This window comes from Elephas maximus, chromosome 17 (genome assembly GCF_024166365.1).
Source record: "Elephas maximus indicus isolate mEleMax1 chromosome 17, mEleMax1 primary haplotype, whole genome shotgun sequence".
NCBI lineage: Eukaryota > Metazoa > Chordata > Mammalia > Proboscidea > Elephantidae > Elephas > Elephas maximus.
This window is the reverse complement of record NC_064835.1, coordinates 83,916,284-83,930,875: the sequence shown is the minus strand read 5'-3', so window position 1 is coordinate 83,930,875 and position 14,592 is coordinate 83,916,284. Positions and strand designations below refer to the sequence as shown.

Genomic DNA, 14,592 nt, shown 5'->3' with positions numbered 1-14,592 from the left:
TGTAAAGCCAAGGAGATGATAGGCTTGAACATTCTGGGGCAACTGAGGAAGAACTGACAACGATGGACTGTGAAAGAAATTGGGGGGCTGAAGCGTCTTCGTTTTTTCCCCTCGTACCCTTTTTTTATGTGTAAATATTTAACCGTTACCCTTCTAGACATAATATTTGTAATTTGTTAAGTTTGTTGGCTTTAACCTTTCTGGGTGAATTAAAGAAAACCTGTCTTTTCCAAGTTGTCCTTCGCAGACGGGGTGTTTGTAAAGCAGAATGTAAAATTTAGGCCTTTTTTTGTGTTCTTCACACAGGAGTGAATTTGTTAGTAGGTACAGAGAGTGGCCTGATGCTGCTGGACAGAAGTGGCCAAGGAAAGGTCTATCCTCTCATCAACCGAAGGCGGTTTCAGCAAATGGACGTACTTGAAGGCTTGAACGTCTTGGTGACAATATCTGGTAAGGTGCTTTCTTAGTGATTGTTTAATAAAGCAGAACCTAGAATGTTTTAGGAGTGTGTCTACAGAGATGTATTAAAAAAACAGAGTGCTTTTAAAATAATAACCTTCATTTAGTTCATTCTCTGATGTAATGTTTCCATGACGTACAGCTATGACATGATTTTATAATAACGTGATAAAAAATAAAATAACATGATAGAAAGATGTATTCTGGAGTGACACACATGTACATGCTTAAACACCAGCTCTTCTAAAGAGCAGCCGTGAAAAGCGTACATATGTGTGTTTTCTAATTGACATCTCCCACGTGCCCCACCACCATGCCACGCTTGGAGGGTACAACGCTCTGCTGCCCCTTGCTTGTTAGGTTTAATTTGGCTCATTCAGGGTGTTGGCTAAGTGCCCGCCTCCTGGCATAGAACTAACTTTTACATGCAGAAGGAACTATTCCTTGCCATGATTATACAAGTATTGCATTAAATGTTTTTTTCTTAAAATAATTAACACTTGGGATATGTTTATTCTTTTTTAAAAACAGCATTTTTCTTAGTATAAACATGCTGATTGTAGAAAAGAGAAACTGGTGCAGAAGAGCAGTAGGGAAAATGACTTCCAATCTCTCAGGCACACACCACGCCTCAGTACACACCTGAGGGGGAAAGTCTGCGGTGAATAGTGGCCGTGCAGTGTTTCAAACGTTAAGAGAGTAATAATGAAAGAATAACATGATGCCCACGTGCCGTAGGTAGTTTTAACAAATGTTAAAATATACTGTTGAAAATTCAGTCAGCATCCTCGCCCCCACCACCCGCCCACGGTAACCACCATCCATAAAGTCGGGGTGTGTCGTACCCATGCGAGTTTCCATCTTGTACTGCATTCGTGTGTATCCATGCAGCCTGCTTTTCCATGTCATTAAGTACTCCATGATAACCATTTCACACGGCTACAGAGGGTTTTCTTAAATAAAAAATAGGTGTCTTAAATTTATTAACTGCCCTCCTGTTACTAGTCTTTAGATTTATCCCACTTTTTTTTTTCCTTATGTAAACATTTTGAATACCTTTGGGCATGTCCGTGTTGCATAGATCATAATTTTCTAATACTTTATATTATTGCTGGGTTAAAAACCAAACACCAAACCTGTTGCCGTCAAGTCAATTCTGACTCATAGTGACCCTATAGGATAGAGTAGAACTGCCCCATAGACTTATTGCTGGGTCAAAGGATATGCAGAATTGTAAGACTCTGTGGTTAAAAGCTAGGCTGGTAACCAAAAGGTTGGCAGTTCGAATCCACCAGCTGCTCCTTGGACACCCTATGGGGGGCAGTTCTACTGTGTCCTATAGGGTCACCGTGAGTTGGAATCGACTCGATGGCAGTGGGGTTGGTTTTTTTGGTTTTTGTAATACCAGCTGCAATTTTGATTTAATTATCTGGTATCTGAAGTTTGTTATGTTTGTTTATATGTACAGATTTTCTTCTGTTTCCTCGCAGTTATTTATTTTAGATTTCAAATATGCTTTTGGTTGTAAGTGAAAAAGTTTGTTGAAATACAAAAAATGTCCCCAGCTTATATCATACTTAGAAAATAGCCATTTGAAACTTGAGTGTGGGTGAGGTAGGTTTTAAAATTGGAGAAAAAAATAAGAGATCTGCAGCTAAAAGTAGTTAAAGCTTCGATTTTTGATGCAGAGAAAGCAGACAGTTGGCCTTGGCAGTGATCAGCTGATACCAGAGGGGGTTTGTTGTGCTGCTTCTCTGCATTCTTCCCACTCTCATAGCTTTTAATGGTCTTCACGACTCTAAAAGTAACATGTATTGATTGAAATGTTCAAAAACAGAAAAAAAATTCATAAGAATAAAACAAAAATTTTTTTCTGTCTCACAGTTAACTATTGGTAATATCTTAGTATATTTTCTTCTATAAATCTGCCTCACGATACAGGAATAAAACACGATGCAGAAAATTATGTAACCTTTCTTTTACTTAACATACTATAAAGACATTTCCCACTTTAAAAAATTTCTCAAAACGTGAAGAAGTATCAAAGTGTAAGACACACACTGAAAGCACACAGATTATGTACCTACAGTTCAGTGCATTAAATGATCACAAAATGAACACACCCATATAAGGCCCCTTACCCCGTGAAGGGCTGGCATTCCCAGCACCCAGAAGCTCCCGATAGCTCTGACTCGATGCCACTGCCCACCCCCTTCCCTCCTCCCCCGAGGGAACCACCGTCCTGGTGTTGGGTGCTTTAGATTGGCTTTGCCCTGGTTGAACTGAATTCATGTAAATAGGAGGCGTGCTTTTGTATTAGGCTTCTTTTGTTCAACATTATGTATTTTTGTTGCTTGTAGCTAGGGTTCGTTCCTTTTTATTCCTATATATGACCACACCACAGTTCATTTACTCATTTTACTGTTGATAGACATTCGTGTCACTTCCTGTTTGGGGCCACTCTGAGCAGCGCAGCTCCACCTGTTCCTGTTCACGTATTTGGGGGCTTGTGTCCACGCGTTTATGTTAGGAGGGCAATTACTGGGCCGTGCATAGGCTGTGTAAATTCACACTTCAGCGGATAATACCAAACCTTTCTAAGTGGCTCTGACAGTTTCTAACCCTTTTTTATGAGATTCCTGGTAGCTCCACAGCTACCTTTGGTAACTGAACCACAGTCTTTAATTGTAGACAGTCTAATAGGTGTATAAAATCATATCTTTTATGGTTTTAATATACACGTCCCTACTGACTGTTGAAATCAAACACCTTTTTATGTCTTTATGGGAATCTTCTTTTGTGAAGGGCCTGTTCTGGTTGCTTGCCCAGTTTTCCTGTTGTGTTCTCTCTCTCTCTCTAATGATGGGATTTCTGTACGTATTCTAGATGCAGGTCCTTGTCTAAGCTTTGTGCATCTCGTTTGGTGCTTGCCTTCTGCTAGATTTGTGTCCCTACATGGGTAATTTATTAAAGCTTTTTGTGCTTCGTTTCCTCGTCTGTCAAATGAGAGATAAGAGCTACTGTAAAGGTTTTTGAAAAGCAGACAAGGTAATAATAGATGTGAAAACATCTTGTAAACTGTATTGGTTGTATTATTTTGCAGCTGTTTGTATTCCTTTGTGGTTTATTGATACCACCTATTTCTATAGGTGTGAGTTCTTTATTCTGTATTATTACTAAAGATGATACCTAATTTTGAACGTGCATTTAAAATATATTTATTTTGCTAGGCAAAAAGGATAAGTTACGGGTCTACTATTTGTCCTGGTTAAGAAATAAAATACTTCACAACGATCCAGAAGTTGAGAAGAAGCAGGGATGGACAACTGTGGGAGATTTGGAAGGATGTGTACACTATAAAGTTGGTAAGTCCCAGGAGGGTCATAAGGGTTGTGTTTTTCTACAGCTTAATTAGTGTTCCATGACACTTACAATAAACTTGATTTTGGTATCTATAGGTCATTTCTCATATTCTGTTTTTAAGCCATCTTCTAATTCTGTAGTCTTATCTAGACATTGTCTCACTATGTATGTGCACTTGTAAGCATAGCACGCGGTGTCTCACTACATATGTGTACCTGTAAGCATAGCACGCAGTGTCTCACTACATATGTGTACCTATAAGCATAGTATGCTGTGTCTCACTACATACGTGCATCTGTAAGCATAGCACACTGTCTCACTACATACGTGCACCTGTAAGCATAGCATGCGGTGTCTCGCTACATACGTGCACCTGTAAGCATAGCACGCAGTGTCTCGCAACATGTGTACCTGTAAGCATAACATGCAGTGTCTCGCTACATACGTGCACCTGTAAGCATAGCACACACTGTGTCACAACATACTTGCACCTATAAGCATAGCACGCAGTGTCTCACTATATATGTGCACCTGTAAGCATAGCACGCAGTGTCTCGCTACATATGCGTACCTGTAAGCATAGTATGCTATGTCTTACTACATATGTGCACTTGTAGGCATGCATGCAGTTTGTTCCCTTAGCTTTCTCTGTCCATAGTCTCACTCCACAGTAATTATCTTGGAAGAGAATCTTTTTACCTCTTCCCTTTGATGGGCCACATTCTTCTCTTCAGGGTGTGGTTCAAGATGATAACCTCTTTAAGGAAGCCCTGGCCAGCGAAAGCCAGCGACTTGGATTCCTTTATACCCTGGGTATATTCTCCATGTAGACTGCTCTGGGTCCTTGGAAGTCACTGATAGAAAGCTTGAGCGTTTGACCCAAAGAATGATGACTTGTCGTTTTCAATTACATGCGCTGTGCAGAGCTGCTGAGCTTTTACTAGTAAATGAGTCTAACTAGCTGGCCAGCAGTGTTCATGGCAACTGGGTTTTTTTGTTTTGTTTTGCTTTTCTTTCTTGGCATACATGCATTGATTCTCATGAAACAAAAAACTCAACAAAAACAAAACCAAAACACATTTTTTATGTATGGGGAAAAAAAAATCAAAATAGTGGTACTAATGATGGAAATGAAGAGGAAAGTAGGGGCTGTAGCCAAGTGAAAGCTTAATGGGAAAGATCATATAGGCTGGTAGAATTCGAAATACTAAATTGGGGTCAGCAAATAATTTATATACCTAAGACTGACTAGTGTGAGGGACCTCTTGAATGTTGATTTATGCTGGCGTGTTTTCCTTTTCCTTTTTTCTGTGTTTATGAAGAGATCCACCATAATCAGGTGGAGTAATACAGACCCGCCGGTGATTGTCTAGTTAGTAAGGCCAGTTCACAGCTCCAGCTTGTTGGTTAGTGACTGCAGGAGCCACCCCAAAATTTATCTGGAATGACTGAGTGATACTGGAAAGTAGTGCTGTCTCTTTGATAGAGATTCTGGGATTAGGATTTTCTGTGTTTAGATACGGCATTTTTGTTTGTTGAGGTATGACCATAATCTTCTAGGTTAAATGAAACAAGTTGTTTAATGAAACAAGTCATAATGGCTGAAGTGTACACGACTAGGTTATCCTGCAGGGGGAGCTAGAGGATGAGACGGCAGTCTTAAGACTACAGAACAAATCACAGCGTTTTCTGGAGATAAGAGTATGTGATATCATTCAATCATTATGCTTTTAGGAACTTTTTTTTTCCACTTCATTGAGACTGGCGCTGTATAATGTGGTAGCCACCGAGTATTTATATATTTAAATTTGGGATTCATGAAAATTAAATAAAATTTAAGATTGGTTTCCCAGTGGCACTGGCACCTTTCACGTACTTACTGGCCGAAGGTAACTAGCGGCTGTCACCGTGACGGTGTGGATGAGGAGGGTTTCCACCACACCAGGATTTTCTGTTGGAAATAGATCCTTCGTGTCTTCATATTTATGTCCATGATTGATTTTAACAATGGCAACATGTAGAGTTTCACAAGGAGAGTTATCAGGTTAACAACCCATCTTCCGTGCACAGAGGAAAGATTAAATGGTATCGCAGCGTTAGACAGCTTAGAAAGGAACTGCAGATCCCCATCAGACTGGTCAGCCATGTGTGGACAGGGAGCCCTGCTTTAAGCCAAGGGACCTGGGTCTAAGAGAATCGAAGCAGCGTGGTGAAGGTGGCAGTTACCTTACAGTTGAAAAAAAGAGATTTGTTTTACCACTGCTCCTATGGTGGAGAATGTTACACAGAATTCTAGAAATTACTGCCTCTGTAGATCAGCAAATAAATGGTTTGGTGTGATAACTTGGTTTTATGCGTAGAACTAGATAGTATTTGAGACTTAATGAGTGTTTTGTCTGTGTTCCTCAGCCTGTGTCAGCCCCAAGTGGGACTCGGGAAAGCTGCTTGGAAGATCTCGATCTCTCTCTCTTATCTAGGAGCCTCTTGGCTGGTTAAGCATGTTGTTGTCCTTTTAAAGAAATACTGAGCCCTCTAGACTTCAGAGTGGCATGCCTGGCATTGTTGATTATAAAATACTCACATTCTAAGAAGATTAGTAACATTAGAGAAAGTATTTATGGATGGGAGCTAGAATATTAGTTGTTGTTGTTAGGTGCTGTTGTGAGTCCACTGCAACTCACAGCAGCCCTGTATACAACAGCGAAACACTGCCGGGCCCTGCTCCATCCTCACAATTGTTATGCTTGAGCCAGTCATTGCAGCCACTGTTGTCAGTGTGTCTCATTGAGGGTCTTCCTCTTTTTTGCTGACCCTGTACTTTATCAAGCGTGATGTCCTTCTCCAAGGACTGGTCCCTCCTGATAACATGTCCAAAGTATGTGAGAAATAGTCTCGCCATCCTTGCTTCTAAGGCGCATTCTAGTTGTACTTCTTCCAAGACAGATTTGTTAATTCTTTTGGCAGTCCACGCTAAACACCATACTTCGAAGAATATTAGAGTTGAGCCTAGCGCAACATTGAGAAAAATGGGGACAGCTGGATTCTGCTTTAAAGAACTGGAAAGGGAAACTGAGGCTTGATCTCTATCACCATTTTCCCCTGTTGGTTTGGTAGATTAAAGGGAAGACTTGTTTATATAAAGTTTACAGGAGATTTCAACTAAAAGAAGTTAGAATTCCATGTTGGTACTGACCTGTGCTTCTCTCTCTCTTTTTTCCCCAGTAAAATATGAAAGAATCAAATTTCTGGTCATTGCTTTGAAGAGTTCTGTGGAAGTCTACGCTTGGGCACCCAAGCCGTATCACAAATTTATGGCCTTTAAGGTATAAATCAAGTCCATTTAAAAGTAACGTCAACCATGCTGGCTGTGACCAAGAGCCGGGGCCTAAGTTTAAAAACTCTGAACAGTTCAAATTGGTAATACAAAAACTGCCTGCTAATATATAACTCTGATCATAAAAGAGGCTGTTCCTGAGGACGTATTTTATTTCAGTGTAATTAGCCTTTTTTTAGCTTAGGTGCCTGCTTTCCAAGCCCTCAGGGTGTAGGGAGGAGAGAACTGAAGGCTGGACAGACTCATAGTGACTCTATAAGCTTTAGTTATTTAGAAAATTTACATATTTAGGTTGCCTGATTTCCCCAGAGGACCGGGAAATAATACAGGGTTACCCTATTTGTTTAAGTGTTACTGACTCAAATTGGTTGTAAAACTACAGTTGTCTTCTGAGATGTGGCTTTGATTTCCCTTACGTACCAGTTTCTGTAACCTTTCGTAAGTGCTGTCTTCTTTATTTTACTCTGTGTCATCATTGTCATCCCAGTCATGTGAGCTGTGGATATCATGTGAACTGAAGGCTTTGACTGATGTGCCAACGTGATAACAGAGGAAAAGACAAAACACACTCAACCCTCCATTTAATTTAAGGAGCAGACCTTCCACCTGAAGTCATGAATGTATACAGAGAGTTAGGAAAGTTTTTAGTAATAAAAAGGAGTTCAGTAAGAGGCAATTTTAAGGTGTAGCTATATAATTGAGTGCCAATTAAAAATTAAATTATAGAAATACTTAAATGACAAAAGGAATGGGTATTATATAATAAATGCGAAAAACAAGTTAAAAACATGGATAGTGTGATCCCATTTTTGTTGAAAGAAAATAATTGTTCATAGAAAAAATAGTAGAAGTTATCATCTGTGGGTATTTTTAATTCTAGAGTTTCAAGTAAATACATAGTTATGAATTTCTTTAATAGTGTTACTGTGGTGTTCAATATCATAAATGATTTAATAATATCATTTCTGATACTAGACATAGCCCTTCAGCATAACCCTTGAGGCCATTTTAGTGCAGGGCAAAAAACAAAGACTTTACCTCTAAAATGGTTCCATTTACTTATTTTTTTAAAAAATAGTTTGAATGTTTTACTAGAAGGATAAAACCCATCCCATTGCTGTCGAGTCAATTCCGACTCATAGCGACTCTACAAGCTTCAGTTATTTAGAAAATTTATGTATTTAAGTTGCCTGATTCCCCAAAGAAGTGGGAGATAATACAGGGTTACCCTATTTAAGCGTTACAGACTCAAATTGGTTGTAAAACTACAATTGTCTTCTGAGATGTGGTTTTGGTTTCCCTTATGTACCAGGTTCTGTAAACTTTCGTAAGTGCTGTCTTTTTTATTTTACTCTGTGTCATCATTATCATCCCAGTCATGTGAGCTGTGGATATCATGTGAACGAAGAACCTACAGGCTATTACAGTACATCGTGACCTTTGTCATCATATTACTTTTGTCAAAAAATTAAGTCTGTATAGCTTGAAATAGTGACTACAAAGATCCACAAAAAAAGGAAAACCAAACCCATTGCTGTCGAGTGAATTCTGACTCATAGCAGCCCTGTGAGACAGGGTAGAATTGCCCCATAGGGTTTCTAAGGTGGTAATCTTCGTGGGAGCGGATCACCAGGTCTTTTCTCCCGAGAAGCTGCTGGTGGTTTTGAACCACAAACTGCTGACCTTTCAGTTAGCAGCCGAGCACTGAACTGTTATGCCACTGGGGTTCCTTGACTACAACATAATACTGATAAATCCTCAACGTGTAACTCCTACAACTTCTCTGTCTCCATTGTCTGCATTTAAATAGTTGAATAGTATGCTACGGCAAGTCCTCCATATTTCATTTTTATGCATTTTCTGATCAGGACAAACAAGAGAACAGTAAGCGACAGGGCAGAATTCCTGGCTGGGATGAGGGAATTTGGAATGTGGTATCTGGAAGGAACATCTCCCAGAGGCTGATTAATAGACAAAAGACTGACTGACGGTGGCTGCTAGTGTGGCTCGGTAATTGAATAAACTGAGCACCTTGGGTCTAGCTTATCTAGTTTGAGTGATGAGAAGTCAGTTCTGCTTACCACTTATTTCTTACTATTTCTCTCTCAATTACTCCTTTGTAGTCGTTTGGAGAATTGTTACATAAGCCATTACTGGTTGATCTCACCGTTGAGGAAGGCCAGAGGTTGAAAGTGATCTATGGATCCTGTGCTGGATTCCATGCGGTTGATGTGGATTCAGGATCAGTCTATGACATTTATCTACCAACACACGTAAGAAAGAACCCACACTCTATGGTTGGTTGACTGGCTTCATTTTGTTTTGACTTTTTCTTTACTCTGCTTTAGTGAACTAACACGAGCAGGGATTCCTCACCTCCCCGTGGTGCGGGGGTGAGTATTTAAATGAAGCGCCATTTTGAATAGGTCCATGTTCTAAGACAAGTAGAAACTCACTCTCCAAGCTCTGTGAAGCCCTTGCTTTGACTAACATGGGATGGATATGGGGCAGGTGCTGACAGGCCAGAAGGCTCCTAGGTTGGGAGCGGTTCTAAGAACATAACTTCCCAAACGGGGCCCACAACCAAATATGTTCCGGGGCCTCAAAAAACACGAGTCATGGAGTGTATGACCTGTTAAAGATAAACTTTGGGATATATAGCTCATGGGTTTTTCAAAATGTTATACTGTTGCTGTATTTATCACAGGAATATGATAGCAGTGCATTCACTAAGACAGTCTTTCATTGGGCTGGAAATAGCCACGAACATGGTTCCCTGTGCTTTGTTCCTCTTCTGTAGATCCAGTGTAGCATCAAACCCCATGCAATCATCATCCTCCCTAACACAGATGGAATGGAGCTTCTGGTGTGTTATGAAGATGAAGGGGTTTATGTGAATACATATGGCAGGATCACCAAGGATGTGGTTCTGCAGTGGGGAGAGATGCCAACCTCTGTAGGTATGTGTCAGTCAAGGGAAAGGCAGTATTCTTAAGACTGGAGTCTTCTCTAAGGTTGCATATGTTTATGAGGCCAATTTTGCATGTTGTTCAGGTCTTTGGCCATTTAACAGAGTGGTTGGCCATCAATAGTAGAAAGTTAGATTGTAGACTGTGGCATTAGTGATAACTGTGTCGTGAACAAAATCCAAGTAAGTATATTATTACGCTTTTTAAAACTGTCTTCATAATCTCTCGTTTAATCCTTAAGATATCCGGGGAGAATAGGCCAGATTTTTTTTGTTGACTAATTTGTGAAAGTAAAGTGAGACGGAAGAAAGGAAGAGATTTAGTCTCACAGGTGGCAAAGCTGTGCCTAGACCCACAGCTTCTTATGTGCCTACCGGGTCTGTATTCAGGAAGAAAGGAAATAGACTGATATTTGACATGTACATGGTTTTTAAGTTTGAATCCCCGAGTTACTTTGTTTTTATTCCAGTTAAAGTCACTGTCTCTATTTGTCATTTTTTTTTCTTGCTTTCCCTCATGTCTAGATTTGAAAAATATGCTTGCCTCAGGGAAACTAATAGTTGCAGCCTTGGATTCAGTTTACCATTGCCCTGGATACACTAGGAGGTTCCAAACACAACACTAGCCAAGTTCCTTAAAAAAAACAAGAAACCCTTAAATGCTAGGCATTCGTGTGTGTCCGTATATTACGTAAGCAACATCTTCTCAGGGGTGTTTCTTTCACTTTAACAACGTGTGTTTTTCCCTTTCCCGCAAAGCTTATATCCGATCCAATCAGACTATGGGCTGGGGAGAGAAGGCCATAGAGATCCGATCTGTGGAAACCGGTCACTTGGATGGTGTGTTCATGCACAAAAGGGCCCAAAGGCTAAAATTCTTATGTGAACGTAATGACAAGGTAATGGTCTCCGTCCAACTTCTTCTTTGTTGCCACTGTCTTTTATCCTTGGAATTGGTGAAGGCTTTCCTTGCAGGTTTGATCGATTCTGAAATAAATTCTTAAAAAAAAAAAAACAAAACCAACCCGTTGCCATCGAATCAACTCGACTTATAGCAGCCCTATAGGACAGAGTAGAACTGCCCCATAGGGTTTCCAGGAGCGGCTGGTGGATTCAAACTGCCAACCTTTTGGTTAGCAGCTTAACCACTGAGCCACCAGGGCTCCAAATTCATCAAGGGACTTTTTAGAAGTTGCTTTTTAGACATGTTTGTGGGAATTGGGGTGTGTTTTATTTTGGTTTTGCCTTAAGGGAATGAGGTATTTGCCTCTGTAGAAATTACTGTATGTTGGTTTGTTGTTTTTAAACCTCATTAAGTGACTTGTCTGGCCCATGTTTGGTTTAGGGATAACTGGCTGGTGGGGGGGGACCATTTCCTGTTCCAACTCATGGTGACCCCATGTGTGTCGTAGCAGAACTGCTCCACAGGGTTTCCAGTGCCTGATTTTTCAGAAGTGGATTTCCAGGCCTTTCTTCCAAGGCCCCTGTTAGTAAACTTGAACCTCCAGTCTCTTGGTTAGCAGCGAAGCATGTTAACCTTTTGTACCAGCCAGGGACTGCAGCTTAGGGGTAGAAAGGCCAAAGCTGTCAATTTAGGTGGATGGGATTATTTTGGGTATGGAAGGAACTGCCCATGCAATTGGGAGATTATGGTTTCTCTCCCCAGATATGTATCAGAAAGATACTGCTTGTTAGTCTGCCTTTAGTGAAATTGCCTTATAGTTTTACACATCACAAATGCCCGACAACATAAATCATTTTATGCAGAAATCGCCAGCACCCCCTACAGCTGAACCCTGCAGGTGACAAAGCCCCAGTTAAAACCTTTTTGAACCTTTTGAACAGTTTTGCTGTTCAAAACTGGCCACATCCTTGCTTCTCCAGGGACTACTTTCCATAAGTCCCTCCCAAAACCAGCCTTGGAGTGGAAGAGGTAGATGGTCAAGGTTATTGACCTATCCCGGCCTGCTTTGGAAAGGACATCAAAGTTGGAGCTGATTTTTAACAAGGCCAGCATTCTCTCTCTTCTGCCCAGCTAGGTAAAGGTGTGTCTTTGTACCTGTCACTCCACAACACAAGCTTAGAAACATCTCCACCCCCTTACCTCACGTTAAAATATATTAAACATCCTAGCAACCATCCTGTAGGTTGGCTTCTCCAGTTGAGCATACAGATTCGTTGTAGGGAAGAAGAGCTAAGCACATCTTCCCTTGGCAGCTGGTCCTCCTGCCTGCCCAACCACGTACTAAACACCAAAGCTCCCTCTCTGCCAGCCCTCTTTCTGCTGCAGGTCTCCATCTCATTTGCTAATGGAGTCTACGTCTTTTTCCTGTATAATATTTCCCAAATGTGTCACCTTAGAAAATCTGTACAACCTCATACCTAATTCAGGATTTTATCAGTTTTTTGGCTTATTTTTTCCTGAGTATATTTAATGTAGCCGTAACTATAATATTCTTTGAATTTCAGGCATTTAAATATTTTTATTCTTTATAATGTTGTATCCTTTAAGATTTATTAACAAAAGGCATAAAAGTAAACTACACCTTTACTCTTCACTTACCGACTGTCTCGTTATTCGACGTTTTGCATTTATGCCAATAGTACAGAATCTACTGTCTGATGATTTTGCATGTTAACACTGTACATCTGGCAGTAACAAATGCTGAGGTGTGAGGCAAGAATAATACTGGCTGTGATGGTTAGTTAAGATTACGTGTCAACTTGGCTGGGCCATGAATCTCAGTGGTTTGGCAGTTATGTAATGATGTAGTCATCCTCCATTTTCACATAATGCCTATTTTCACGTAATGACCTGGTCTTTGGAACCTAACCATGTCGGTAAGTGAGGGAGTTGGGTGTATATTACTTTGACTATAGAGTCAAATGAAGTAACTGACATATTTTAGCTTAATTTTTAAAAAGAGAGAGAAAATTAGGTTGCTGAAGTCATCCCTATTGCCCACTGAGTTTTTTAAGCACATTTATCTTTTAGAAGGTATTAATAGTAGAAGTGAAAAGAAATAACGCATTTTCAGAAACACCATTTTTTTTTCCCTTTGAGTTCTCACAGGATAGAATGGTACAAGGAGCTATTGAGTGAATAAGCCCTGTTAGTTGTAATAAGAATTGACCACAAATGGTCACTCTTTATAAAATCAACAACATCATGGATTTCCTTTGGAACAGACTCTCTGAGATGTTAAGCTTCTTGCACTTGGAGGTCTTGAGGGGTGGCTTTAGGTAACTTTAATGGGGAGCCATAGAAAGTATTGCCCCCAAGGAATGTGTTGTATCACCCTGATAAGCACCCCTCTACTTTCTGTCTTGCTCTTGCAGGTGTTCTTTGCCTCTGTCCGGTCTGGTGGCAGCAGTCAGGTTTACTTCATGACCTTAGGCAGGACTTCTCTTCTGAGCTGGTAGAAGCGGCGTGGTCAGAGGAGTACTGGCCTCCGGAGTCTTCACGATCCTGAGAACTTGGAATTCCTTGCAACTGGAGCTCAGACCTGCACCGGTGCAGCCCGGGACAGCTGTGTGTGCACACCTTCTGCGTTGGGTCCTTTCTCTCCTTTCCTTTCTACTCCTCTCTTCCCAGTTGATCACCCCTTCTCTTCTTTTCCTTACTGAAAAATAAATCAAGGCTGCAATGCAGCTGGTGCTGTTCCGATTCTACCATCAGGTGCTATGAGTGTTGGGGATTGAGCATCAGACTAGAGAGCAAACACCTTTCCTTCAGCTCCAGAATTCCTTGTCTCTGACTCTGTCTCATGGGTGTCTGAAGCTTGAGACTGCAAACATGCTGTTGGTTTCATTGGAAGTGGGCACAAGGAGGTGAAATGTGGTGGTATAAAAAGTGGTTTGCCGAAGCAGAGAGCAGATTTAATATAGTAACATTAACAATGTATTTAATTGACATTTCTTTTTTGTAATGTGACAATATGTGGACAAAGAAGGTGCAGGTTTAAGAAGTTAATATTTATAAAATGTGAAAGACACAGTTACTAGGATAACTTTTTCTGTGGGTGGGACTTGGGAGGTGGGGGGGGTGGGTTAAGGGGGTCCCATTTTGTTTCTTGGTTTTTTTTTTTTTTTTTTTTTTTGGCCTGGCCAAGAACTCATTTTCTGTGTACCAGGTTTTGCCTAAATCATGTGCAGATGGTTCTTTAAAAAAGAGAGAAAAGAAAATGTGTGCATTTTGTTTATTGGCCAGAACTGCGCTGTCTCACAGTATTAGCACTGCCTCGGCTAAGGTTTAATTTTTGTTTAAACCTAGAAGTGCAACAGTAGTTTTATTTGACCACAGTCTGCACTTGCGGGAGGGGAAAAAAAAAAAAAATTCCAAACCACATGTTTATTTTTTTGCCTACCTCATTGTTTTTAATGCATTAAGAGGTGGTTTAGTTTATGTGTTTTTGGAGGAAAACCTTCATGTTTAATTTAATCTTAATACCAAAACTATCAGATTGAA

The 14,592-nt window shown here is 40.4% G+C and overlaps 1 protein-coding gene across 47 annotated transcripts in view; it reads left to right on the top strand.

Annotated features, from left to right (window-relative positions):
* The window catches only part of MAP4K4 (mitogen-activated protein kinase kinase kinase kinase 4), a 221,182-nt gene extending 207,036 nt beyond the window's left edge, over positions 1–14,146 (top strand). For 34 of the 47 annotated variants that reach the window (XM_049856273.1, XM_049856274.1, XM_049856279.1 and 31 more), the window contains 7 exons: positions 307–450; positions 3,690–3,824; positions 7,045–7,145; positions 9,280–9,429; positions 9,957–10,116; positions 10,884–11,023; positions 13,464–14,146. In XM_049856273.1, coding sequence (XP_049712230.1) covers positions 307–450; positions 3,690–3,824; positions 7,045–7,145; positions 9,280–9,429; positions 9,957–10,116; positions 10,884–11,023; positions 13,464–13,547 — 914 coding nt within the window. In that variant the 3' untranslated portion in view covers positions 13,548–14,146. Of the gene's footprint in view, positions 1–306; positions 451–3,689; positions 3,825–7,044; positions 7,146–9,279; positions 9,454–9,956; positions 10,117–10,883; positions 11,024–13,463 lie in introns of all 47 variants that reach the window. The other 13 variants (XM_049856285.1, XM_049856272.1, XM_049856276.1 and 10 more) reach the window with 1 other exon arrangement.
* Positions 14,147–14,592: the final 446 nt, after the last annotated feature.